This window comes from Gallus gallus, chromosome 1 (genome assembly GCF_016699485.2).
Source record: "Gallus gallus isolate bGalGal1 chromosome 1, bGalGal1.mat.broiler.GRCg7b, whole genome shotgun sequence".
NCBI lineage: Eukaryota > Metazoa > Chordata > Aves > Galliformes > Phasianidae > Gallus > Gallus gallus.
In genome coordinates, this window is record NC_052532.1 from 82,325,340 (window position 1) to 82,351,889 (window position 26,550).

Sequence of the window (26,550 nt, forward strand, 5' to 3'; positions counted from 1 at the left end):
CTGTATGACGCAGCTTCTTTCACTCAAGTACTTGGGCTTGACTGACTGAGACCATGCACAATTTGTGTTACTTTAATGTTTTGCAGGGTGCATAAAGTCGAAGAATCAAATCCATGATTGCAGTTGTCACTCCTGGTGGCAGAGTGCCCACGGCTTAATGCTGTCCTTACCCCTCTCCTGTCCTTCAGGCAGGGTTGTCACCAGAGCACAGACAGGGCTTTGATGGGAACTTTCCTTTGGGGCCACAGGCAGAAAACGTGACACTGAGCAGCCTCAGGGCTTAATCACTTATTCTAGAGACTGGCACTGAGCTATGGGAAATGCACATGTGGCTTCAAGCCATTTTGTTTCCTACTTTGCTCCTCTACTGTACACAACTCTATTGAAAAAAAAGGAGGGTGAGGCAAGCCTGCAGTGCATGCTGAGATAGACCCTTTGTGGACACTGTTGAGTTAATTTTGTAAAGATCTCCAGCCAAAAGGAATGTGTTGAATAGATGTTGGGAAAAAAGCCTAAGTGTTTGGATCTGCCTCTCATAAGGGCTACTATGCCACAGACACAGGTAAAAAGTCTCTCAGACCTTCCCCTAAGCTTCCTGCTGTAGATGAGCTCTTCTGTCTTGCTCTTCTGGGCATACCATCGTTAAGTAGATTTTATAAGAGAGCTTCAAATGGCTTTAAATATCTTGGTCCTAAAGTCTTCTGGTTTTTTTTTTTGTTTGTTTGTTTGTTTGTTTGTTTGTTTTTTCCATTCTTCACTCAGCAAGCATGGCAGTAGTCTCAACACAAGTGTGCGTTGCAATGTGTTTTCTCCAGGCGTGCAGTCACTATGTATCTCGTGATGCAGCCCAATGCACAGGCATACTGTCATCCAGACACCTCTGGAGCCCTCCCTGTGCAGGGTTTTACTTGACAGCCTGCCTGGCAGATCACTAAGGGACAAGAAGGCCCTTGGAGAGATTGAGGTGACAGCTGGACAGGCAGAGTGCATAAAGCTCCTTCTACTTCTTTGTGTTATGCTGTGGATGTGATATGAGAAGTGAGTTTTCATCATGAGCAGAACCTGTGAGGTTTCTTCTCTCATGGGCCAGTGTAAAGACAGACTGAAAGCACTGGCAGCACACGCAGACTGTCTAATATCAGGAAAGTGTGCAATATTCAATCTTCCAGGAAGAGCCAGCACATATAGAGTACCTGGCTTTGTCACAGAATGAAGAATAAATTGTTAGAAAGCCCTGAAAGCCAGCTAGATGCTCTCCAGGGTCCTCTCAGCGCTCTCTGTGCACTGCAGCAGGACTGATTTTGTTCCTATTTAACCAACTCTGTAATAGCAGCACCTCTTACCAGTATTCATTCATACCGCTCTTTCTTACCAGGCCGTTCTTCCTACCAGTCTTAACCCCGACTCAGAGATCCTACTTTACTTACTTACTGAATTCACACTAGTTCTGCTGAGAAATGACTAAAACATCACCCCAGCTTTAATGAATAATGAAGCACTATACTCACGAAAATAATAATTAGCGATGTAGCTAAAAATACATCAGAGTGTGGATCAGACTCCCAAAGGCAGTAAGAAAAGCTGCAGCCACTAACAGAGATGGTGATGAAAATAGCTCAGCACTTCAGAAAAAAAAGAAAAAAGAAAAAAATAGAGAATTTAGGGGAACTTAGGAATGGCTGCGTATCCCATAGATAGATAGCAATCCATGCAGACTGTTCAAAGCAGTCCTAAGTCTGACTGCTCCATTTCCTGTCAGCCTCTCCCGAATGCCATTCAGCACATTTAGGAGTTTTCTGAGGATGTCAAGAGGTTGGACAGCTGAAACTGGCTAGGACAAATAAGATGGAATGGAAGGAAGCCAGCCATTTTTCAGAGGTTCTCAGAGTTTTCATCCGGGCTCCTATTGTACTAACAGTGAGCTTCCAGATGAAGGGAGAGGTGCCTGCTGTGAGAAGAGCCAAAAGCAGGAGGATTTATGATGATGACAATGGTTATTATTTCTACATCCTTGAGATATATCTCTCTTGTGGTGCTGGGAAAGGAAGCAAAGAAGCAAGCAACAGAAGTCAAGACAATGGGAGTGTGCTCAATACAACAAAGTGCACAGGCAGCACATTGGTTTAAGGAGGAAAGACAGTTGAGATACTGTAGGGACCAGCTTGCTTTCTCCAAGCACCATTTAAAATACAGAGCCTTTTTTTTTTTTGCAAAAAGACTTAATTTCTGCTTATTTGGGAAATCACAGGACAAAGCTGGTTCTTGTCAGTCCAATTTGTTGATTCATCAGCAGTAACAACATTTAGTCCTTCACAAGGCATGCTACTGGAGTTAGGCAAATTATAGGTCTGCTCAAATGAAGCAAAGATTATGGCATGCAAAGATTATGGTCTATGTTATGTGGAGGTTACATCATCAATTATATTCCACTTTTCAGATGAACTGTTGGCTTAGCCACAAAAATAGTCACAAATCCCACATATTCTGTTACAGTGAATGATTACAGTATCTGATATCTTAGCCTTGGAATCTGCTTTTTTTGTTGTTGTTACTTGTGGGTTTCTGTCTGGTTTTTGTTCACTTGAACATTGTATTTTCCTCCTCTTCAGTCAGGAAGAGGAAAGTATCATAAGAGTATCACAAACTGCATGTCATAAACACATACACGTATATAAATAGAGGAGTACGTCAATAATATGGGAGCAATCTACTGCCTGAAGTCAGTTTGCATAACCTATTCGCTAAATACTGCTGATATAAAACCAGAAATGAAGCACAGACACAGAACACTTCCAAACAGATTAAGTTCCACAAGGGTTCTTTGAGCCCTTCAAGAAACAACGAGTTCCAAATGCATGAATGCTTCCTGTATTCTTCCAAACTAGTCTCTAACTCAGGGTTTCACGATCTGACTAATCACTGGTAATACCTAACAGCATTCAATGTAGATGTGAAGAACCTATTGGGGCTTTCAGATACTTCACATTTTGGTTTCAGTGTAATGCAAAGGGCAACAATTTCCACCTGTTTTTTTGCTTTGGTTGCAGAAACTTTTACTGCAAAGCCTCAAGAAAATATAACACATCCTCCTCTCTCCTCATCAAGATGCTCACTTTCCAGATTGCACTTACAGGCATTAATAAATTGCTGACATTCTAGTATGCATTTATATGCTTTAGATCTAGTGGGTCGGTATAAACTTGATTCAATGAAGAATTAAAGGGTCAGGTCTTAAGGAACCAGTAGTGGGCTTTTCACAAATGCCTCCTTGCCTTAATCCTGATAAAACCAGTGAGAATTCAGCACCAAGGCTCTGTGAAACACCCCCTAGGCTCCTGCCTATATAAATCTAATTTGTCAGGACAGTTCTGTAAATTACCCAATGCCACCTTGCTACTGTTGGAAAGTAACACCGTAAATATCTGCTGAAATGTTGCAAAGTAAAACAAAGGAGCTTAAAGAAGACTTAACGCTTGAGAGGGAATTCTGGATATTTGAAGCTCAGGAAACTCAGGGGTATAAAGGGATTACAGTAAAGTCTTGGTCCCATTTTTTGCAGTCAGAAGGTGGAAAGTGAAAATGCAAGAGGCAGAGGCCAAAGAAGGACAGATTAGGACAGCTGACAAACTCCTACAGCACTGCTCTACCTTTGCAGAAGTCTTCTGTTAGCCTGGCCCAGGATTTTCACAGGGCAACTCCTAGTTGCACGTCCCTCACCTTTGATTAGCTGCCTTTAGATGCTTTGAGTCTGATTCAGAGCAGTGCTGAGCACTCAGAGCTGCAGCTGAGATCAAAGGGAAATGTTTTCAGGTATGTGCAAAAGAAAATAAAAGCCAGTAGTAAAAGTCACGTCCTTTCTCAGAACTGGCACCTGAAATTAGGGAATCCTGTTGACCAAACTCCCCCTTTGTGCCTCAGTTGTCCATCTGCAAAAACAGAATAAAATATTCAGTTATCCCACATAGGTGTCACAAAGATTTACTAAGTAGTGTCAGGGAAGTTGTCAGAATCATAAGGCAGTCCAGGAGAAAATTAGTATTTCTGATTTCAGAGCAGAATCTGAAGAGTGTTTATTGAATATAGCTGTGGGGTCACACACTGACTTATTATGAGTGAACAAAATATTGAATAACTGCTCATTAAGTGAGTGCTGTCCATTCTATGACCTGAATGTGGCAGGAATCCCTGGATAGAAAAATAAGATGTACTCCTGCTACTAGATGTGTATTAAGATACGTACACAAGAGGAGACCATACAGAGTTTGCACAGGCAACTACACTTCCAAAACTGGTTAACTTTTGAGTACTTAACTTAGCAGCCTTAATAACTGTCCTTTAACACAGTTTCTCTGTGGTTTTTTTCACATGTATATAGCTCACATTGCGTCTGAAATCTAAATTTCACCTTCTAAAATGCAGTGAACTGTATCATGGAAGTTCAAACCTCCTGGCCTATAAAACCACCTGCCACAGGTTCTAGGCTCGATCCGTTTGGAAAAGAGAAGGCACCAGGGAGACCTCATTGCAGCCTTCCAGTGTTTGAGGCAAGCTTATAAGCAGGAGCAGGAACAACTTTCTACACAACCTGATAGTGATAGGACAAGGAGGAATGGCTTTAAACTAAAAGAAGAGAGATTCAGATTAGATACTGGAAGAAATTCTTTACTCAGTGGGTGGTGAGTCCCTGGAAAAAGTTGCCTGGAAGAGCTGTGGGTGCCCCATCCCTGAAGGTACTCAGGGACAGGTTGGATGGGGCCATGGGCAGCCTGAGCTGGTGGGTGGCAGCCCTGCCCGCAGTAGGGGGGTTGGAGATCAGTGATCTTCTAGGTCCCTTCCAACTCAAGCTGTTCTATAATTCTGTTATTCAATTATTCTATGTTTAAGAGATGCCAAACCCATAGCAGGTACCATGAATGAGGTGAGGGATTTTCAACAAGTAGCTTAGGAGAAAGTTTTTCCCACAGAGGGTGGTGACACACTGGAACAGGTTGCCCAAGGAGGCTGTGGATGCCCCATCCCTGGAGGCATTCAAGGCCAGGCTGGATGTGGCTCTGGGCAGCCTGGTCTGGTGGTTGGCGACCCTGCACATAGCAGGGGGGTTGAAACTACATGATCTTTGAGGACCTTTTCAACCCAGGCCATTCTGTGATTCTATAAGACCCTGAGACTGTCCTCCTGCATGGGAATGCCTATCAAAAAGTAGCCCTAACACCAGCAAAGTGTGCTGTCAGTAATCTGACATATCTCCATTGTAGGAGTCACACTTCAATTCCTCAGTATCTGTCTGTGACTTAGAAGCCACAGGTTGGCCATCGTTGAATTAGGAAAGGCAGAATTATCAGTGGAAAATGAAACATTTTTCTTAGCAAAAAACAAATTAATGGAAAGTAAGTCTTATCTGGCAATTTAATGAATGCACAATTACTGCATCAGGGAAAAGCCCCCTGAAGATTTCATCATTTAATATGTACAAAAAGCTACTGAACAGAGAATTACTTTGTCCAAAGGAACAGTTATATCCTTGCCTAGTTTCCAGCAACTCAGTGGCTATCCTGCAATATCAGAACTGGAACAGCAAAGATGCTGCAGGGCAAGAGCACGGGATGCTGATAAAAGTGGAACAATGGAATGGCAGAAATCCTGCTCAGCATTTTCCTCCGCTCTGTATAACTGAGTGCTATTTCACTGCCACTGGCAGCAAACTGACCTCCTGTTCACACTGCAGTACTGGAAAATTGTGGTTTTTAGAAACCGTGCCCATCTCCAATTGTGATTCATTTCTCCAGGCATTTCTGTGCTGCTCAGAGTTTTCACAAATAGATTTCCTAACAGCAGAGTCGCTCTGTACTCCAAAGAGGTACTCAGCATACTCTGCTGTTTGCTGCACCTGACAGCAGGAAAAGCTTAAAGGCAAGCACCCAAGAGAGAAGTTGAAACATTACAGGTTGGAGATATCAGCATCGATGCTACCACGCTGCGTGAAGCTGAGATGCAATGAATCATATGTGAAAGGTGGAGCTGGATATGAGGAGGCAGAGCAATGAGAAACATGTTTTCCTTTCTGCGGGACCAGGTCAGAACCACAGAACAAAAAGAGAAAAAGTTTAATCTGCCAGTGGGATCATTCACTGCACTTGGCAAGACAGGAAGGCTAGCCTCAGTATGGGAAGGCCCATTCAGTTGTAGAGCATTTGTGTGCTGCAGCAGTGGATATGCTTTGGTGACCAAAAAAGGAGCCGGGGTTGCTCCAGGATGAAATCCTATCTGATCTGAGAGAAGTGAGGACTACAAAATGCCCACCACCTCATAAATGCTAACACAAGACCTGCATTTTCATTACCTCTGGCAAGCATGCATCTAGTTTTGCCAGATTTGCCATCACTTTGCAGCAAGGCGTTTTTCTTCTCTACGCTGATAGCCTCTCCACTTCCACTCCTAACTGGCCGAGGAGGGGGATCCTGCCTCCAAACTTCACATCAAAACCTTCTCTTATAGTCACCTCCATGAAGTGTCTCTCCAGATCACTCATCCCTGGCCAATGAGTCTGCAAAAATCCTGACAGTCAGAGGACTAACTGGAGGAGCAGTCTCTTAAGATGCCATGATGGGCAATCTCGCCATAAGGTACTCAAAACGGGAGACAGGGTGCCCTCATAAGGCACAGGCTTCATAACTAGTAGTTAGATTTGTCAAGTTTACAGTGTCATGCCATGCTGACACGTCTCAAGAGAACAGAGGTACAAGTGTTCTTCTGTGCATGGAGTGCAGGAGAATTGCTTTTGTTCAAAGACTTCCAAATTACTGCAGTAGGATTTCTCTGTTTACATTTCAGCCTCTGTTAAGACAAAACTGTTCCCTGAGCATGGTAGGTTGCTTTGTGCCCTGGTGGAACAGTGATCTAAACTTCATGAGAGCTGCATCGAGGTTGGGACATAGGACCTACAATGCCGTAAACCTGCCTGCTTTCTCACTTGTCAAACCAAGCTCTTCCTCAGGAGATCCTTCAGCAGAGTCCCACAGACAGATGCATGCCCCATTCCCACAGGCACACACGTAAAATGACCAGCAAACAAAGCAAACAAATGATTTACATTACTCAAGCCACATCTTCCAGGTGCAAGGGAAGGGAAGAGAAGAAGAAAGATATGTTTCCCATTATTTCTAGATTAGTTCATGGAAGGAATGTAAATACTAGTTTAAATGCTATTGATGGTATACAGAAAAGAAAACGGGCAGAATGACTTTGGCTGATGATTCCACTTTCTTCTGTGCCTCAGCTTTCTCACTCACAAAGGGAATAACAAGAGTGGTCCAGGCTTGATCTGTTAGGGATCCAGGATGATACCACGGAAAAGGGTAGTACTAGTTTCAATGACAAGATATGAGGCCAATTTTTGTCCAATAATTTTCCAACCCCTTGTGCATAGGCACAAGTACAAAGTAGTGTGACTCATGCATTACATAAAAAGCCTGTCCTACAATTATCTTTATGGGCACATGGTAAAAGCTGATGTAGAAGATGTAAAATGGAGACTTGCTCTGAAACTTGGCTTTCACTTCCTTTTGCGTATGCCCTATGATAATTTTTATCGTGTCATTTATTTTTTCTGCAAGTCCTCCCCACCTCCAGCTACTATAAAGGATAGGCAAAGCTCACTGAGTGGGTAGCTATTCAGTATTTCCCTTTATCCTAATTTCAGGCATGGCAAAGCGCCTTATTTGCCACACATCATTCAAAGCCAGGACTGAATACAGAATTACTAATTACCTCGCAGCCTTTTCTAGGGTACTGTTTTGCCACAGTATCTCAGTGCTCCATGAGCCTTAACAGATGTTCTCACCAGGGAGGTAGGTGGGGTTGTTATCTCTACTTTACAGACGCTGAAATCAGACACAGAGAGGGTAAGGTGAAAAAGTCCGCAGCATCCACTGATTTTGGGTCCCTAATTTGAGACACCTTGGATTAGCATTTCCCCAGCTCTGTGTGCACACTGGGAGTAGAACTCCACACAATACCAGGTCTGCACTTCTGCAAGTCAGAGCCCAGGTGTCTCAGATGGAGAAACCAGAAAATGAGAACGCACCAATTAGTGGCCACCCCTGGAAATCTCATTTATAGGCATTTTCAGTATCACATAGAAACCTGTGGCAGGAGGCAGGAAAGATTCAGGAGCAGTATTCAATTGCCATAACATGAGACCATTCTTCTGCTTTCAAACAGCCCTCTGCCCAATTCAATACACAGCCTTCATCGCTGGCAATAAATGAGACAGGAGACTATAGAAAACACCTTTGTTCATGGCAAAACTCATTCAGTCCCTAAGTATATCTCATTTTGTGCATTGAATGAGGCTAGGATCCTATTAAAAAATCTAAAAAAACCAAAAACAAAAACCCACAACACACTATTTGACCATATAATTAAGGACCAAACCATTATGTTCGTATACGAGAGGGCAAATTAGAGAAGGAAGGAATGACAACTCTTTAATTAATTATTTACATTCAAAGCATCCAGCTTTGAAAACTCAACATTTGCTTTAAGAAGTGTTTAATTTCCTATTTTAAAAATGCAAATGATAAAGAAAGGAAATAGGAAAATCCATCATTTGAAACTATAATGGCATTATATTCCCTTGTGTTTTGAAGCTACGGTTGTTGCTTATTAAATGGTTGCAAAACTCACACTTTTTCTTCTACTATCAACTTCAGACACAGCCCAACAAACAAACAAAAAAAACCTCTAAATCACAATACGTATTTGAAGAAGATACCTACCAAGGAACTTCTTGTCCAAACAGGAAAAATTCAGCAAAATTCCATGTCGTTGAAAAGACCATCTTTGTTACGATTTATCTCATCCCCCAAAAGCTGGGTAATCCTGACTACAGGGAAGATGTTTTGTTCCTGCTTTTGTGTTGTGCAAAGGCTTTGGAAGAACCTAAGGAAAGGATATCTTGCTGAGGGTTGTATGGACTCAGAACATGATAATGGAAGATACGACAGGTCCGCTTTATTTATTCTACAATCTCATGCAGCAGTATTTCTTCTGCTGTAGAAGAGTATATCCAAAGAAAGTGAAATCCCTTCAATATTATGTCTCAGCATGTTTTATTTAGTACTCCCAGAAACTGCTGGGACGCATCATAATGGCAGCAGAGGGGACTAAGCACAAAAGGTGAGTGCTAGTAAGGGTACAGCGCTGCAGCTGGGAATTCCTGAGTGACTGCCATATAAATGCTTTGAGATAATTCATGTCAGACAGGTAGAAGAAGTCACCAACTGATAAATCCCTCCTAATCCTCTCCTGAGGGTGATAAAAAGGAAATATCAGCGTGGAGTTCCAGCAGATGACCAAGTTCAGAAGACAGATGTTGGAGTTAAGTCTAGGAAGAAGATGAGATGACTTGCAGAAATCATAGCTTTAAGTCCACTAGAAAATATGTGCAGAACTAGACGCCTCATTATCACAATACACCAAATGAATGTCTTCTGATCCTATATGTTCATGCTAAAAGCAGAAGACAGAGTGACATCTGAACTGTCTAGATTTAGGCATCTTGCTCTGGTTATCAGTGAAGCATCATCTGTTTTGGGCTCCAACCCCTGAATCTCTGCTCAAAAAGGGACATAACTATAGTCCTCTCTGACAGCATGCAATTTATAGGCTTTTATGTAGTTATCTCAGTGCTCAAATTACAGTACCTAAAATTTGGGAGATATCCCTCAGTTCTCTACTCTACCTGAAAGGACCTCAAGTCTTACTTTTCCTACTACAGAAGACTATTTAGAGTAAGGTACTTCTATTTTTTTTCTGCTTAATATATTAGGCTTTTTTTTTTCTTTTTTCTTTTCTTCATGGAAGAATTAAATTAGCTTGAGTCCAGAGACAGCACAGAAGTAAAGCTAGCATTTCAGTCTACTGGCTAAGCACTCTTCTGCAAAGGGGCAGATTTGGTCCAGTTCTTGCTTCAGTGAATATTTGATACTAATCATAGAAAATCCTCCTGGGAAACCACATGAGACCATTTAGTCCATCTCATGGTTCAGCAATACCTCAAGAGCCCTACAGTGACTGGAGCTGCCATAGCTTTCTCAGACAATCTACCCCCCTGCATCAGTATCTTTTTGGTGAGCAAACTCTTCCTAAACCCTAGTCTGAATCACTCTCATAGCCCATTAAAGACCTTTACTCCCTGTTTTATCCACTCTGGACACGAAGAAGAGATTATTCTCATTTTATTGGACTTGTTTCCTATGCATTTGAAGACCTTTATCATAAGTCCTCTCTGCCTTACTCCTTTTAAGTTAAAAACAAACTAATTATTTCAATCTTTCCTCACAGATTACATTTCCCTTGACCTCCAGCAATTCTCACTGTCCCAGTTTGCACCCTCTCTCACTGGACCAGACTTTCTTAGAGTGCAATGAAGAATAAGGCACGGCATTTCAGCTGAGACTTACATGTCCTGATTAGAGCTGAAGGCCTATTAGATGCATCTTACAGCCTCTACTCTTATTTGCACAACCTGGTAAGATGAACTTGTGGTCATCTAGAGATGCTGTCTCCCTTCCTGAAGGATAGCTGGTTGTTGTGTTGGCCCCCATGGACAGCTGGGCGCAAGTTATTAATCCTGCCCATGCAGAGCACCTTGGATTCATTCTGATGCTTTCCTACGTCCTTGGTTTGACAAGATTGCCTTGAATTCCAGGAAATTTCACCAACATATACCTATTCACGCTATATGTATTTTTAATAAAAACACTTATTTTAGCCAGTCATCCAGGTTGAAATTAAAATATAAAGTACAATGTACTTAATGAAAACATTAAGCACTAACAGACCGCAGCTCAAGCTGTGGCAATCTGTTCAATACAGTCTTCTATTTCGACAGGAAATCAGCAAAAGTTACTCATTGAGTAGGATTATCTACATCAGTTATGCATCTCTGTTGTAATGTTTTCCTTTGGACCATGCTCCTTTGCTTCACTTACGATAAAAGCTTGTGAGATAATGTCAAAATCCTTAAAAATGACAAGATATGACAATTACTTCCCCTGTATCCACAAGGCTTGTTGTAGAAGAAAGCTAAATTAGTTTGACATGATCTATTCTTGACAGATCTGTGCTGGTTCCTAATCACCTTCTTTATTTGATTATTTCCACCATTTTTTTTTCCAGGAATGAAGTTAGACTGAGTAGTCTGTAATTTCTTATCTCCTCCTTGTTCTTTTTCAGCTTTCAGACACTTCACCCAGCCCTCACGAGTTTTCAAAGCACTCAGTGCTTCACAGATTGCTTCCACCAGCTTCATAAACAACTCAGGATGGTTTGAATCAATCATATTACATCAGTACATTCTGATTTATTCTTACCCTTTCCTTTGGCCTTCTTCCTTTGGCTGTACATCATTTTAGCCATCTACTAGCAGTTGACCATGCTACTGAAGACATGCAAAATGAACTGAAGCTCTTCCCTCTCTTCCATGAATATCATAAACGCCAAGGTAGAGAGTTATGATGACATTCTTACACTTCCTTCCTTCCAAATACAAACAGTATTTGATTCTTCCATGCAACAAATGATCGTTGCATCCAAGAAACACTGGAATAAATGGGACTCTGCATGATGTATAGTCTAATAGCACATTCTCCTTGGAGATGGGTTTTCAGATCTACTCTGGGAGTAATGGTACATTCACCACATTTCTGGGTGAATACTTCAACAAAAGTGTTTCTGGATTACAGGAAGGTAGTACATTCTCTTCCTCTTGGATGCACTCTGTGGAGGCTTGACCTGATAGACTTACCCATTTTGGCTGCGCCCGGAAAGCAACTGGAAGAATACTTAGTTTGTTGATCCCAAGGTAGCTTAGCTGTTAAGTAGGTATTGAGCTGAGTAATGTTTATAAAACTAAGATTATTTAGGGATTCCAGTAAGAAATTTTTCAATGTTTAGGGAGATCTGCAGGTATATGTATAATTACTTTAGGACTTGAGTTACCTCCATAGTTGGAAAGGAAGGAAGACCTAAGGTTCTACAATGTCAGACACCTCTAAGAAGATAGTTGCACTTAGAACAGCATAAATCACTGATTTCTGACTTCAGAACAATGGTAAATACTGTGCTACATTTTGGGCTCCTCTTTCCAGCCACACCCTAATTACAAAGGAATGGAATTCTACAAGATAAGGTGCTGTCTTATGGTAACTTCTCCTGCCTTGTAGAAACCCATGACTTAAAGGAAGAAAACAAAGATCATAAAACAGAAATATCTGAACTTTAAAGGAAGATTTGCTAATCCTACAAGCCCTTTGGTCTCATTTTTTACTTTTTTTACTAATATTTCAATTCTTTTATCTTCCACAGAGTCACAACACTGGCATCATTATGAAAGGTTCTTTTTGCTGCATGTCTAGTTTTACCCTATAAGAGGGTATTGATTCACATTAACTTTTCTAACTATGCTCTGCAAATGATCTAAATTACTTCATGGAAGTTTTGCTTCAGTTCTGTTACTTTGAGGGGGTATCTTTCTTCCTTGCTCCATTCTTCCTTCCCTTCAGATTGAATCTCTTCTAGCCTGTATTGCTTTGGAAGCAGGGCTTTGGAAACATAGGAAAGGCCCTTTAGCAGATCCTGCACTTCAGGTGGGATTGGTAGCATCCTTGTCTTGCTTTTTACTGCATTTTTAAAGGTCCTGCCAACATTAAACATCAATTTTCTGTTGTCGATGTCTGTCCTCAAAACTCTTCGTAGGGCTTCCCCTGAGTCTTCCACTGGAAAGGCAAAGAGCAGGAAGGGTTAAAAATACTGTACTTCATTCTTGATCAGGCAGAGTCTCCTTCTGACAGGTTCTGACTCAGCCCGTGCTGTTAAGCCCTTTGCAAGCTGCCCATCTGACTACTCCATTGAAACAAGTTAAGGAGGAAATCGTAACACTAAGATGTTTCTGGCCCTGAGGAACGTAAAATACAATTTCAGTGTAGCCCTCTAGTCTACACTGAAATGTCCCTGCTGAGCACAAACCTTTGGGTTGGCTTGTGAAAGCCCCTTTACATCAGTTCCCTGTTGTTCCATTTCCTCAAAGTTCCAGTACAGCCTTCCAACCACACCATGCCCTGCTCAAGTGGAGCAGATGATGCTCTCCAGGCATTTTCTCAGCAGCGGACCTCACTCTTATAACTAAATGCCTGCAAGTTTTACTACAGCAAATCAACAAGTCACACTTGTTTCCTTAGCTCCACCTTTCAAAACACAGATAACTTTAATTAAATTCTTGTTAAGTCAGCCACTGAATAACTTATTCCTAAAGCTGAGGGTAAACAAAAGAGAAAAGCATGGTACCATACTGCCCCAGTATCACCACCCTTGAGTACTTAACATTGTAGATTTATAAGGTCATTGGATACTATTGATAAAATAAATAAATTAGTTTCTATTCTATATTGTGATTAACTGGATGCCAATTGATAGGTCTTAATTATAAGAGTAATCGAAACTAAATTATTCTAAACATCATCAATTATTAGAAACTATCCCAGATGACGAGAATCAGAAGTTCCTGGGACTACAGTTTCACTCCTAGGAAATTACAAGACGAGAGGAATAAAACTAGCTTTGGAACTGGGTCCAGATTCAAACACACTCCTCTGACTGCTTAAATTTAGGGGCATTCAAACCAAGTGAGTAAGATTCCTTCAGAGTCTATTAGCTTTACTAATTACCAGCCTTCAGAGATGCATGTCTCCTACATAGAAAATGTTTAAATATTATGAGATGTCCCGGTTTTCCATAAATATATACCATGATTATAGCTGGAATTAATTCAAGAAACTTCAGAAGTAAGATGAGTAATGAATGAGACTGACATTTATTGGTTATAATTTGTAAGAAGATAAGTACATCCTGGTTTCCTTCTCGAGGAATCAAAGCCAATCAGCCCTGGTGGGAGGAAGGCAATCTCCGGACACCCTCTTGACTAACAAGACAGCTAGAACACACCTTGGCACCTAAGAGTGGCATTAGCACCTGAGGAGCAGGCCCAGAGGAAGCATGAACCATCAGGAAAGCAGGAACTGTGATATTAGCTTATACTGTATGCACTGCTCCTATGGCAGCCATACTCATCACCAGCTGCTTGCTTGGGTTGGGCAGTTTTTCACCTATGCTGACAGCAATGAAATAGATGAGAACGAACGACTCTGCTGTCTCTGCCTATAGGCATCCATTTTCCTCAGCTGCAACACCTACCCAAGTGGAGGAGACCTGGGGATGCTACAAATGCCAACTGGAAACACAAAGGAAGAACCCTTAGATTTTCTCCTAGCAGTTTCCCTGTTCATATCAGAACCAGGAGGGTGAAGGGAAAAGGCCCCTGATGATAGTAGAGGATGCTGCTGCCAGCAGGAGTCCCCAAGAAGCATAGACTAATGGAGGGCTGGTAGGTACCCAGCTGGAGGAGAGAAGCAGCAGCAGGAGGACTGCATGGTCAAGGAAGCAGGAAGGAGGCAAGGAGAAGAACAGAAGAGACAAAACAAATAACAGGAGGAGTCAGAAGGATCAATGTAACTCCAAAAGCACAGATTCCTTTCTTTATATGGAAAACAAATCAGTATTTTCATCAGTATTTCCACCCTACATACATTCTGTAGGCTGTACAGGTTGGTGTGTTGTGATGGTAGAAGAAGAGCTAGCATACTGGTGAAAGGCAGGGGGAAGGTTAAGTTGTAGCCCTACTCTCAGGCTCTGGTTCATCATGGTTAAAAATGAGTCTGGGGAGAAATTCAGTGCTTCGTGTTAGAGGAACACAAGTGGCTAATAAACAACCCAGCATGGGCAGAGGATAGATACGGCAGTGCTTTGCCTATTTAAATCACCTTTCACCTGAAGGCATCTGAATCTCTCTTTTTTTTCTTTTCCCCACACACTAATTATTTAGATTCCATTTTAAAGCAGCACCTTGCAGAGAGGGCCATGATAGCCAGAAAAACTATGCCTCCATCAAGTCAGAAAGCAGGTTAATAGTGCTGTTAGGAACAGAAATCAGCTCTCCCCAAACACATCCCTGTATACTAACTACCGGCCTGTGGTGCTTGCAACCATGAAAAGCCATGGAGTTTTACACACACACTCAGCAGGTGATAGAGAGAGCCCTAAGGATATATAAACACCTTCTCCACATGAGGCCATCAGAATGCTGAGGTTACACATTGCCTCCCAGCATGCTCAGGAGGATCTTGGATTAGAGATGAAATGACTGCGAATGGACCTTAGGCTTTGACTTTGGACTTCAGTACCTGCTTCCAGGATACCTGCTCTGCTGTTCTGGTATTTCCACTAGCAAGGCCCATTCATCTTTCATTCAGCCTTTCTAGATGGCCAGCCTCCTCTCACCAGCCCAGTATTACCCTGGATGGAGCTAATGGGTTGTGGTTGCCTTACAGTTGGAAATTGGTTGTTCATAACTCAGACGCAGCCAGATGTGGACTGCTGCCTAATACCTCCCTGAGACTTGCCAGCCTCAAGGCAAATAGGTAATGAAATGCACAGTGACTTCCAAAGGGCAACAGCACAGAGGGCTGCCATCAAAAGGTTTCCCATCCTCAAGTGGCTTTAGCCTGGACCTGTCATCAGAGCTTTCATTCATTCTCAAATCCAGATAAAGCCCTCCCTGTGTAGGGAGGAAGCCTGAAACAATGGAACAGCAAGGGACAAGAGGAGAGTTATACAAAGGAAAGGATACAAGGGCCAGCAACACATGGACTGAGCAAATGGCAGTCCGTGTTGTACCACCAGCACTAATGCACCTCCGGGAGTACGAGAGAACTCAGGTTATACATACTTGGTGTAAAAGCAAGCTTTTGCTTCATACTACCTCACCCAAAATCTAAAGCAGTCCTTGGGTTATGCCTGCTGATAACACCTCAGCATGTATGTACTTGCTTTGTACAGAATAGGCCAATCTCACATATGCCCCATTTTCTCTGCACATGGAGCCAACAAGTTGCCCAGGGGAGCACACGTCCCTAGATGTAAGGACAGTGAACCCAAGCAGGTATACACATCCCTGATGTACATCACACAAGTCTATCAGCCTGCTTTTATCCTGCTGTGGGCAAAGGGCCAAGTTCACCTTCCCTCTAGCGCAAGAAGGCTTTGCAGTATGGCAGATGTCACAGTGGGGCATTCTCCCTCCACAGTGTCTCTGGGAAATGGGGAGGGAGAAATGCAGTGTCTGTGTAGGGCAGCTCCTAGATCACAGAGTCCATGACAGCTGGCCTGAAATGAGAGCAGACTTCAGGAGGAATCTCTGTGCACTTTCATCTTCACGTCAGTGAGAGCCATACGACAGCAGGAAAGCTCCCTGTCAGATCGAGCCTTACGCAGGAGAAGGCTCAAGTGTGCCAGGCCACAGCCTGTAGGTACCAGTGGTGCTGCCTGGATGCACGAAGCTGGGGATTCCAACTCAGGAGCAAGTGGCAAAAAGCAATTTCAATCAACAGACTGGTATCTCTCCTATTAAGCATTTACGGCTATCCTTCTCTCCCTGGCAACTCTGCCTGCAATTATTTGCTGAGGAAGGGGCTTGTCTGCACCATTAAGAACCTTTACATTAGGCGATCGAGGAGAAATCAATGTCTCTAATTGTCGGCAATGGCAGCGGAGGAGGATGGGGTGATGGGAGGGGTGTTTCTCTGGAGACACGCTTCTCAAGAGCAATCCCAGTGGTATTGTCCCAGGGAAAGAGATAGTAAGGACCTGAAGTTATTAAACTTCCAGGCAGCAATTGTTTACTGGAAGCAGCACAGAAGCGGCTCTGAGCCTCATAGGAAGGCAGGGCAGCGGTTTGGCTCTCCCAGGGCGCAGATGCCCCCGCCCTGAAGTCAATGGCTGGAGGTGATTTACACCACGCTGGTGAGCGGAGAGAGGAGGGGTGTGGATGGCCCCTTTCCTTTCCTTTTCCTTTTCCTTTTCCTTTCCCTTCCTCTTCCTCTTCCTCCCTCCATCTCGGCGTTTAAAGGCATGACCATGTCTCGCAGATTTGGAAGCATCCGCATCATGCGGCGTAATCAAGTTATTCTAAATGAAATCTGAGACATTTTAATATCCTGAGGCCACACACCCTTAACTCGGCGTGCATCTTCCTCTCTCTCTTTTTTTCTCCATTTCCTCCTTCCCGCACACCTCTGCAGTTCCTGGTATGACAAGACACCTCTCCGGCTGGCTGTAATTGCTAAAACACTCCCTAATGCTTTCTCCGATTGCATTAAGCGGCTTCTTCAGAGATACAGCCCTGTTTATTCATGCTGCTCGTGCGGAAGGGGAAAGAAATGCAGACTGCCTCTCCCCCTCCCTCCTTTGATTCGATGGGTGTGGCAGGTTTAAACCTTTGCAGCCGCGGCTCGCCAGCACTGGGCGCGGAGCGGAGGACGGAGAGGAAGGGAAGCCGTCGGATATGGCTGGTGATGAATGAGACTCATCTCACCCACAAGTGGGAAACCTGCTTGCGGGTTATTGTTTAATCACTCATGCAATCCAATACTGAGCACATACCCCCATCACGCCCATCTGTTCCAGTATGCGGTGCATACAGCACTTGCATTTCTAGACACCTATCTAACTACCCAGTCCTGCAAATTACTGACCGCATCTCTTGCCGGAAGGAAAGGTTACATCCAATCTTTCAGAAACTGCCTGGCACAGCCCTTACGTTATGCCTCTTTCTAGCTGAATATTTTGCGGGCGCGGATTCAGAGGTGCAATTGGCTGTGGGCAGAAATGCCAACACCGAGCTATCTGCATCTCTCATGGGCGTGCAGTCAGATCCCTCACTCCTCACGTTGGCATTGCACCCACGAGAAAGAATCATCTGCAAACTGCAAGTGTGTGAACACATTTGTCTTTGACGGGCAGGAGAACAGACGCATACAGGCGCACCTAGATGCAAATGTGAAGAGATTCCTTCCACACCCAAGCCTGTAATTTCAACGTTTTGCTCTTTTGCTGCCAGAAAGGCGGGACACCGGGGGTTTCCCCCCAAAAATAATACGAGGTGAGCTGTCCTTATTTTGGGCTGGAAGCTCCGATCTGTCCTGATCAACTCGTTCCTTTTTTGTCCTTCTGTGAAAGATCTGGGTGGGGACGGAGGAAGAGCACAAGCTGAAAACTGTGATCTTTTTCTTCTCCAAATTAAATGTGCCTTTAATGTATCACCAGCATCGCTGACCGCATTGCTATATTGCCAGTTTGGCAATTTCAGTGTATACTCGGGTATAGGAATGGGAGCTGGGCTCCAAGCCCAGAAACATCCATGGAATATGCACAGGCAGGCACATTCAGGATGTATGGCTGCATAACGATGAGAAAGCATGTGCAAACGAGAGCATGTGTGCTGGTGCATATATGTGTAGTACGGTTGTGAGCAATCAGAGAGCGCGGATGCGTGCCGCACATGCACGCGCAAAGGGGTGTGTACCATGCGGTGGATTAATGTACAGAGCAGGGGGAGAGGACCGCGTGTGATCCAGATACCTGCATGCCATGCATTTCTTAATATGTTAGAATACAAAGTGATAGGAGTGGATGCACACGGATGTAAAGAACAGGCACGCTGCAGTTTGAATCAGGAGCGTAAATGCTCAACCTGTGAAAGTGGAGGCAAAATTATTCCCCAGCACCTTTTTTTTTTTTTTTTTTTTTCTGAATCAGAGGACCCCGGTACTACTTAATTTATCTTAAAATTTGCCATGCACCTCTGCACTCTGCCTCTCTGTCTGCCTGCCTTTTCCTCCTCCGCTCTTTTCATCCCATATCTGCCAGCTGAACGTGCTCTGCTGGCTGGCTGCAGTGTGGTCCCCTCTCCCCCCAGCCATCACCACCTCCCTCCAGATTTTAGCGAACGTATCATTAATTGCAGAGCATTTGAAACCTGCATGGGGAAAAACACAAGATGACGCAGGGTCCCTTTCCACCCTGCTTGCCTGCCCCTCCCCATTATTCTACAAAATCGCTCCTTCATCTGATAACACACGTATCTCCATTGAGAAACACACCTTTTCCTGCATATTTTTTTTTAAGCACTGCACTGTTCTATAGTATAGGAGCTTCTTGCATCAATGTGCTAAAGCTACGGCTCGAGAGTGCTGCAGTGCTATATTGTAAGGGATATATCAATGTATGCATATATAAAGTAACCACTGTGGCTCCACACCCAAGACTGAGTTGAGCTCTGCTCTCAGAACAAGGATCCAAGCTCTTTGTCATTACCTCTGAACCTATAATGAGGGGAAGTTCCCCAAATGCCACATAAAGACATCTGGGAGGGCAGCTCTTGCCTCCAAGTTTTACCTGAATAAATCCAAGATCCTCCCAAGAAAGTCCAAGCAGCTCCATGAAAATAGGCTCTTTTAACAAGGAGCAGGTTTGGGCTTTCATACGAAATAAAAAGGGGGAAGGTGGGAATGAATTATATAGCTTTTTATTATTATCATTATCATTCAAAAATGTTGTTTTAGACAGGAAAATTTCATCGCTGACAATCGGCCACCGCCCGAATTTCCTTATCAACCCGATTTCCTGACAGGAAAAGCCAGGTGGAACCAGTGAAGGGAAGGAACTGGTTTCCAACAGGTTCACACCGTGAGCCGCTCTTATCCCACCCGAGTTCGGAGCTGGCAGAGGCGTGGTCCTCTCTCTGTCTCCTCACCAGCTGGTGCACAGTTGTCTAACTGGTTGTACTATGAAGGGTACCGCAGAGAGGGTGCCTCTCCCCCCTCCTGGCCAATGCTTTTGTTATTAATTAATTACACTTTTCATTATACCGTAGGTTGGAAGAAAGGGGTGGGGGGGGGGGGGGGGGGGGGAAGCTTGAAGTTAATTCCTGCTCGGATTGTTGTGAGACAAAAAATAAAAGAATGAATGCACCTGTCCTCCGAGCCACCTCACAGCACATGCCCGTAAAGCATCTCCCATTCATCAGAGCCAGGAGCTATAGAAAGCACTCTGACCGGGGATCAAGGCTCACCGGGCATCCTTTCTTTTCTTGGCATATGATGAAGAATCGCTTCCTTTATCTCCAAGGTAGAGCCAGATCTCATCACGCTTCCTGCCAGCCTCCCCCCTCAAACCCCCCCCCCACCCCACATCCACACCCTCAGAACCACCGAGAGAAAATCGCAGGCAATGCATCTGATGACAATTAAAGCAAAAAAATAATACTAATAGTAGCGGGGAGATGCTGGTAGCTCCCCAAATGTGGACACGGGCCACCCCCCCTCCCCACATCAGCAGCCCCGGAAAAGCAAAGCAGTCACGCTGAAGGGTGTGAAAAGAGCCTTCAGTCGCAAGATGCTAAAGAATTGCAAAAGAGACATCTGCTGAAAGCAGCTGAAATGTCCTCCCCCTTGCCCCAGCCCCTACCCGAGCCCCTCACACATGCGGGCAGACACACACCCCACGGGCAACCAAGAGCCTGGGAGATATCTTAGCGGAAAGAAATATAAAAATCTGCAGTTCTACCTGTTTTGTTCTTCTCATACAGCACAGCATGATCGTATTGTCCCCTTCCTTCCTTCTTCTTCCTTCCTTCTCCTCTCTCCTTTTCCTCTTCTCTCTCTTATCTCTCCCCCCCACCCTCTCCGCTCCCTCCCTCCCTCCCTCCCTCTCTCTCCTCTCTCGCACACGCACACACGCACACACGCACACACACCAGGGCAGCGAGCAGTGACTGGAAGGTCCACAGCCACCGCTCGTCGCACATGCACCCGCCGCCTCTCCCTATACCCTGCCCAGAATTGTTCCCCGGCGCTCCCCGACTCGTCCCCTCCCCGGCCCACCCCACGCCCAGCCCCGCAGCCCCCCCAGGTCCCTTGGCCAGCCTCATGAATAATTAACATCTCCAATCTGGACCCAATTACCCAACGCCTTTCCCACCGCACAGAGGCTACCGGGGGAGAGGGGACGCGGCGGGAGCCCCCGGCCCCGCTCCCACCCGAGCCCCCGGTCACGGTCGGGAGTGGGATTTATACGTGGAGGAGCACGGGGTGGGCACGGAGGGGAGACGAGGGAGCGGGGTTCTTGCTGCCACATGCCGTGTGCTTCATGCACAGGTGACGTACCGTAGGTGGGAGCTGTCAGCTAAACGGGAGTTGGAAAAATACGTTAAAATGGCTGTTAGAAGCCCCCCTCCCCCTCCCCTGCACACCCGCAAACATATATGCACACGCTGCCGTCTCCATATGTGCAGGCACAAACCCCCGTGGCCATGTCCTGCAGCACACAGCGGGACAACTTTCTCTCTTGTCCCCTTGGTCCATCCTATAGGCTCTGCGTAGGCACAGAAAACGATACCCCTGCAGCAGATTTATTATTATTTTTAATTTAAATAGCACTGCAGAAGTCATCCGTCTCCCTTCTCTATAGTTCTATATTAATTTCCCCGCCTAAGTGATTTCTACGTCTATTGATCTCAGCCAGCAAATTCCTGCAAACTGTGGTAAGGGAGACGTGCACGTCCACACACAACCATCCCTATTGCCCCTGCGCGGGGGCAAAAATGTATGGGTCTGCATGCATGGGAGATCATGGCAATGAGTGAGTTGGAGTGAACATTAATGCACACACACACCTCCAAGCACACGTCGTGAAAGTTTTAGCATGGTGTTTTCTCGGAATGCATATGAGCAGGGTAGCTATATCTGTCATTGTGAAAAAATATTCCAGACAATGTTTAAAGCGAAGCACGAGAATGTTGAGCATGTGAAAAAATATAAAAAGACTGCTGGATTTTCAGGATTTCATCTACCAAAATTCAAATTTAGCTTATTTTATTTACTGTGTCTGGGAGGCACAGTCAAATGCTGTTCTCTTTCATAGTACTAATGTCACTACGTCAACTTCTCAGCTACGCCATGGAGTTACTCCTAATTTACTGTAATGTGAAACTGCTCACAAAAGAGAAAAGAAAAAAAAAAGTCGTAGGTTATTAGTAGGTGTAAAGATAACTAAATAGATTATGAATACAAACATTCACACACATACAAATAAATACAGATGTAGATACAGTTTCTGGAATACCCCTCAGCGCAGACTCCTGCATAATCATATTCAGTTGCTATGACATCATTGCAATTCCCAGCACCCCATATTTTTTTTAAGGAAAGTAAACAGCATTTCAAAGAGAATCCATCTAGCTACATCTGTGTGTAGTTTAAGGGCAGTGCCTTTTAGAGTTAAGCAGGTATAAATATTACTTCTGGATCTATGGTCTAGAAAAGGGAAACCATGGCACAGTAATGAGATGCAGAGAAGATACTAAACTGGGAAGAGTTGTGAGCACCAGCTGACAGCAAAGTAGACCAAAGGATTAAATAACAAAAATTAGATTCATCTTCAGAAGATGTGTGCAGAGGGAAAGAAGGCAAACCATGCAGTCGTAAAAGAAGACAAGTGAAAAGTGGATCTGCAGAAAACAATTGGCATCAGATCAGAGGAATGGATGTCGGTGGCATAGACCATTGCTGGCAAATCCATGCCAAGGTAATGAGAAGCAAGGCAATGAGAAGCAAGGCTATGGCATTTTGGAATATGCCTACGGGGCTGACGAGTGTCTGCCCCAGCTTCAGGTGTTTCTGAGGCTCATTTTCACAACAAAATTAGTATGTTGTAAGCTCAGATCTGCTTGCCACCCCACACAACATGTGCCCTTCGGATATAGAAGTCGCCCTGTTCAAGCATGCATGTCTCTGAGAATATAACCCTGGACTAACTTTGTAGACAATGAAGAGGAATGGGAACTTCTAGGATGTGATTCAGATCATCCTATAGCCGGAGCCTAAACTAGGTCAGATGAATCACACTTCAGAAGTGTTTTAGAAGCTCATGTTCTTCCCACTGAAAAGGCCTTTTTAGGGAACCTCCCTCCTGTAGGGAGCCCTGGCGAGGAAAGCCTGCCTGGCCCCCACTTTTCTCAGACACCCACTCAGACAAGAAGCAGGCTGGCAGCTGAATGAGTGCATGAGTATAGCCAGTGAAGGTGAATCCAATGTCCTGTATGCACGTGGGGTTGCTGCTCACCCCCTGAAGTCAGAGTCAAAGTCAGAGCACCACTTTGCTTCACATCCAGCCCCACGGGCACTCAACACTCTCACCCACTGCAAACCACTTCTGTCATAAAGTCATAATTCCTTAATGAGTTTGCTGTGCTTGTGGAGTTAGTGGTGGTCAGCCAGTATACTGTAGAGTCACATTTGAGTTCCCTCTGAATTAATCTTCTCAAATAGAAGAGCCATATACCATGACCCGAGTTACCACCTATTTTAGTTCCTAACACCTTCTTCTTTAAAAATCAGGACCCTTTAAGTACTTTTAAAAGTGGTACTTTACATTCTTTACCCAAGTGCATGGTTTTGACAGTAATACGTTTGATGATTATATGTTTGATAATTATATGTGAGAAGGCTAAGTGGAAATATCATGGCGGCTCCTCACATGGAGCTGAGGGGCAGCACTGAGCTCTGCTCTGTGGGACAGCGACAGTGCCCGAGGGAACAGCATGGAGCTGTGTCAGGGGAGGGGCAGCTGGGGTTAGGGACAGGGTTTGCACCAGAAGGCAGTGGGCATGGAACGGGCTGCCCAGGGCAGTGGGTACGGCCCCAAGTACCAGAATGCAAGGAGTGTTCTTACACCGCTCTCAGACATAGGGTTTGGATTTTGGGTGGTGCTGCGTGGAGCCAGGGGTTGGGCTTGATGACCCTTGTAGGACTTTTCCAGCTTGAGATATTCTCTGAGTTTATGATATCCCAACACCTGATGTCCTGCCATCTTGGCTATGTCATCACTTCAGCTTGTAGGGTAAATTATCTGACTACCACATAGAAGGAAAAAAAAAAAGGATGAATCTACAGCAATTAAATAGAAGTTGAAGAGAATGAGGAATTTGAGTATGAAGTTAAAGACACACTCTTCAGCCAAGGTATTATTGAATATCAGGAGCAAAACTCAAGGAAAGAAGTAGAGGTGAATCCCCATTTCTCAATGTCACTAAGTCAAGATAGGATGCTTTCATCCAAATGACACTTTTGTCTCTCCACTGTGCTGCCAGTGCTGGCTCATTCACCACTCCTTCAGAGTTTCTGGATAACGCTGCACTATGCAGTGCAGACATGCCCTGGAACACTCCTTTGACTGTGGCTTTTGAACCTACCCAAGTAGAAGGAAGAGCAGTTCCAGAGAACAACATGAACGGGGAACAGGGGAAGAGGGCTGGCAGGAGGGGGTGAACAATGAGTATAGATTTTAAATGCTTCATCTGCGAGACTTGACTAAATGACACCTGAGGAGGTGGAAAACTGTGGTATTTTCAAAAGCTGTAAGCCTCAAGAAGGGAAAGGAATTGTGATATATAGCCTACTGTTCGGTGTATGCTGCGCATTCCTCCTCTGTGAAGGAAGGTTTGGTTAATGTAAAATAATTATTAAGATAACTCCTTTAATTCAAAGCCATGTTTTCAGTTTAAAAGACTCCAGATCATTTCAAAGTAATGACACATACTGGTGGTTGTTGCGACATAGGGTGGAGTGAACTGAGAAATACATACCAGTGCTGTTTCTCTGTTGACTTCTCTTGCAAGGTTTATCAGTTCCTGAAGTTATCCCAGTAGCTCATGGTCCATACTGGTTCAAAGAAGAACCATCTTCATTTCAGCTGTAAACCTAGGTGCTATAGCAACAGCTCATCTTCAGTTTTGGTTTAAAGAATCGCCTAGTTATGTGACTATCATCAGGCTGATCTGCTGGCCAGACAAAGTTAAATAAAAGCAAGTTAAAGAAAGACAATTTGCCTATAGGAGCCAGCCTAGTGGTAAGCAAGCTAAGCTGAAGAGGCGTTTTTTCAAGAGAAGCACTGTGAAAGTCCTGTTACTAAGGATATTTAAAGCTTCAGTATAAACAGAACTGAAGTGAACGACTTGCTTTCATTGCGAGATAGATTGGATTTTCTCTTTATTCATATGTTCCACATATAGTGGTAGCCTTGCCTTTTGTTAGCCAAATTTCATACTGAAGGGAAAAAAGCCAATTTTACAAAGATTTTTTAGGATCCTCATTTGAATAGGCATTCCTGAAAATCCCTCTGTTGGCCCATTTGCATTTTTAGTGTCCTCAGGAGCTATCTGACTCTGATCTCATTTGGCCTCACTTTCAGTCATCTGAAGTCTACTGACACAAAACAGTGTAGCGTAACACTATGAGCAAACTCCCTTTTTAGCCTGATTCAGATACATTCAGGAATCTCCCTCAGGGAGTGTGGTTTCCAGTATAAGGATTACTTATGCTACCTTAGATTTCAGTTAATCCTGAGTTTAAAAGTTAAAAAAAAGGAGAGTCTAGTTTATTTTGACAAGACTGTCCGTGTTCATCAAGTTGAAATAAATGGCTTTAAAACCCTGATTTTCAGTAGTCACAATGCCAGCGTGGTATTGAATCTTTTAAATTCTGATACCTTATCTGGGAGGCTTCCAAAAATGTCAGTCCAGGAATGCTCTATTTCATTCAGGCCTTTAACAACTGCTTGGTAGCTCATCCTCTGCAACAGTGAATATAGGTGATGTTAGTAACTGTTGCCAACTCACAGGTGCTCTGCATTTATTCCCAGTGAGTTCCACTTTTCTTCCCATACCTGCGCAGCTGGTTCACAGTACTGAAAACACATAACTTTACAATTGGAAACATAATAAGAAATGGCCTAAAAAATTCCCATGTTTTTTATCATTAGAAAAAAAAAAAGTGTTTTTTTTTTGTAAATTGTGTGGCATATTCAAACTTGAATATCTGTATGGAACGAAGAGTAGAAAGATTTCAACATGCACAAAGAACGGTCCTTACAACTCCCAGGTCATTATTAATTATTGTTGAGCTTCAGAATCATAAAAATTGCAAACACAACAGTTAAATACCAGAACAGCTTAATGCTGAATATCATAACTCTTCAATAAAATGAAATCTCATATGTTTATCTGTCAACAAGAAACATGTCATCATGGAGAGCAGTCAGCCTATCCAATATTATTCTCCATGTAGTTACAGTCTGCCATTGGAGAACACGATACTTTACAAGCCAAATCAAATATGTGGCAGGATGACACAGGAAGCCCCTTCTTTCCTCTCCACGGACCTTTCAATCTGTGCTGTTGGGTCCACACAGCAGTCCCTTCTGCTGTAGCACAGACTCAGCAAAACAAGCTTTGAACAAGAACCAGCTGTAACCCAGATGGACCACCTACCTATTTCTCAAGCTGGCCCCATCATTTATTCCAAGTTATAGAATCATAGAATAGCTTGGGTTGAAATGGACCTCAAGGACCATCAAGTTCCAACCCCTTGCCACAGGTAGGGTTGCCAGCAGCTAGAGCAAGTACTAGATTAGGTTGCCCAGGGCCCCCATCCAACCTGGCCTTAGGTGCCTCCAGGGACAGGACATCCACAGTGTCTCTGGACAACCTGTTCCAGCACCTCACCACTCTCAGTAAAAAACTTCTCCCTGACATCGAAT

At 44.0% G+C, this 26,550-nt stretch overlaps 1 protein-coding gene across 1 annotated transcript in view; it reads right to left on the bottom strand.

Moving 5' to 3' along the window:
- Window positions 1-20,593, bottom strand: part of GAP43 (growth associated protein 43) — a 58,623-nt gene extending 38,030 nt beyond the window's left edge. Inside the window, exon 1 of the mRNA NM_001305054.2 lies at window positions 20,521-20,593. Within this exon, the coding sequence (NP_001291983.2) occupies window positions 20,521-20,550 (30 nt within the window). The 5' untranslated portion in view covers window positions 20,551-20,593. The remainder of the gene's footprint in view (window positions 1-20,520) is intronic.
- Window positions 20,594-26,550: the final 5,957 nt, after the last annotated feature.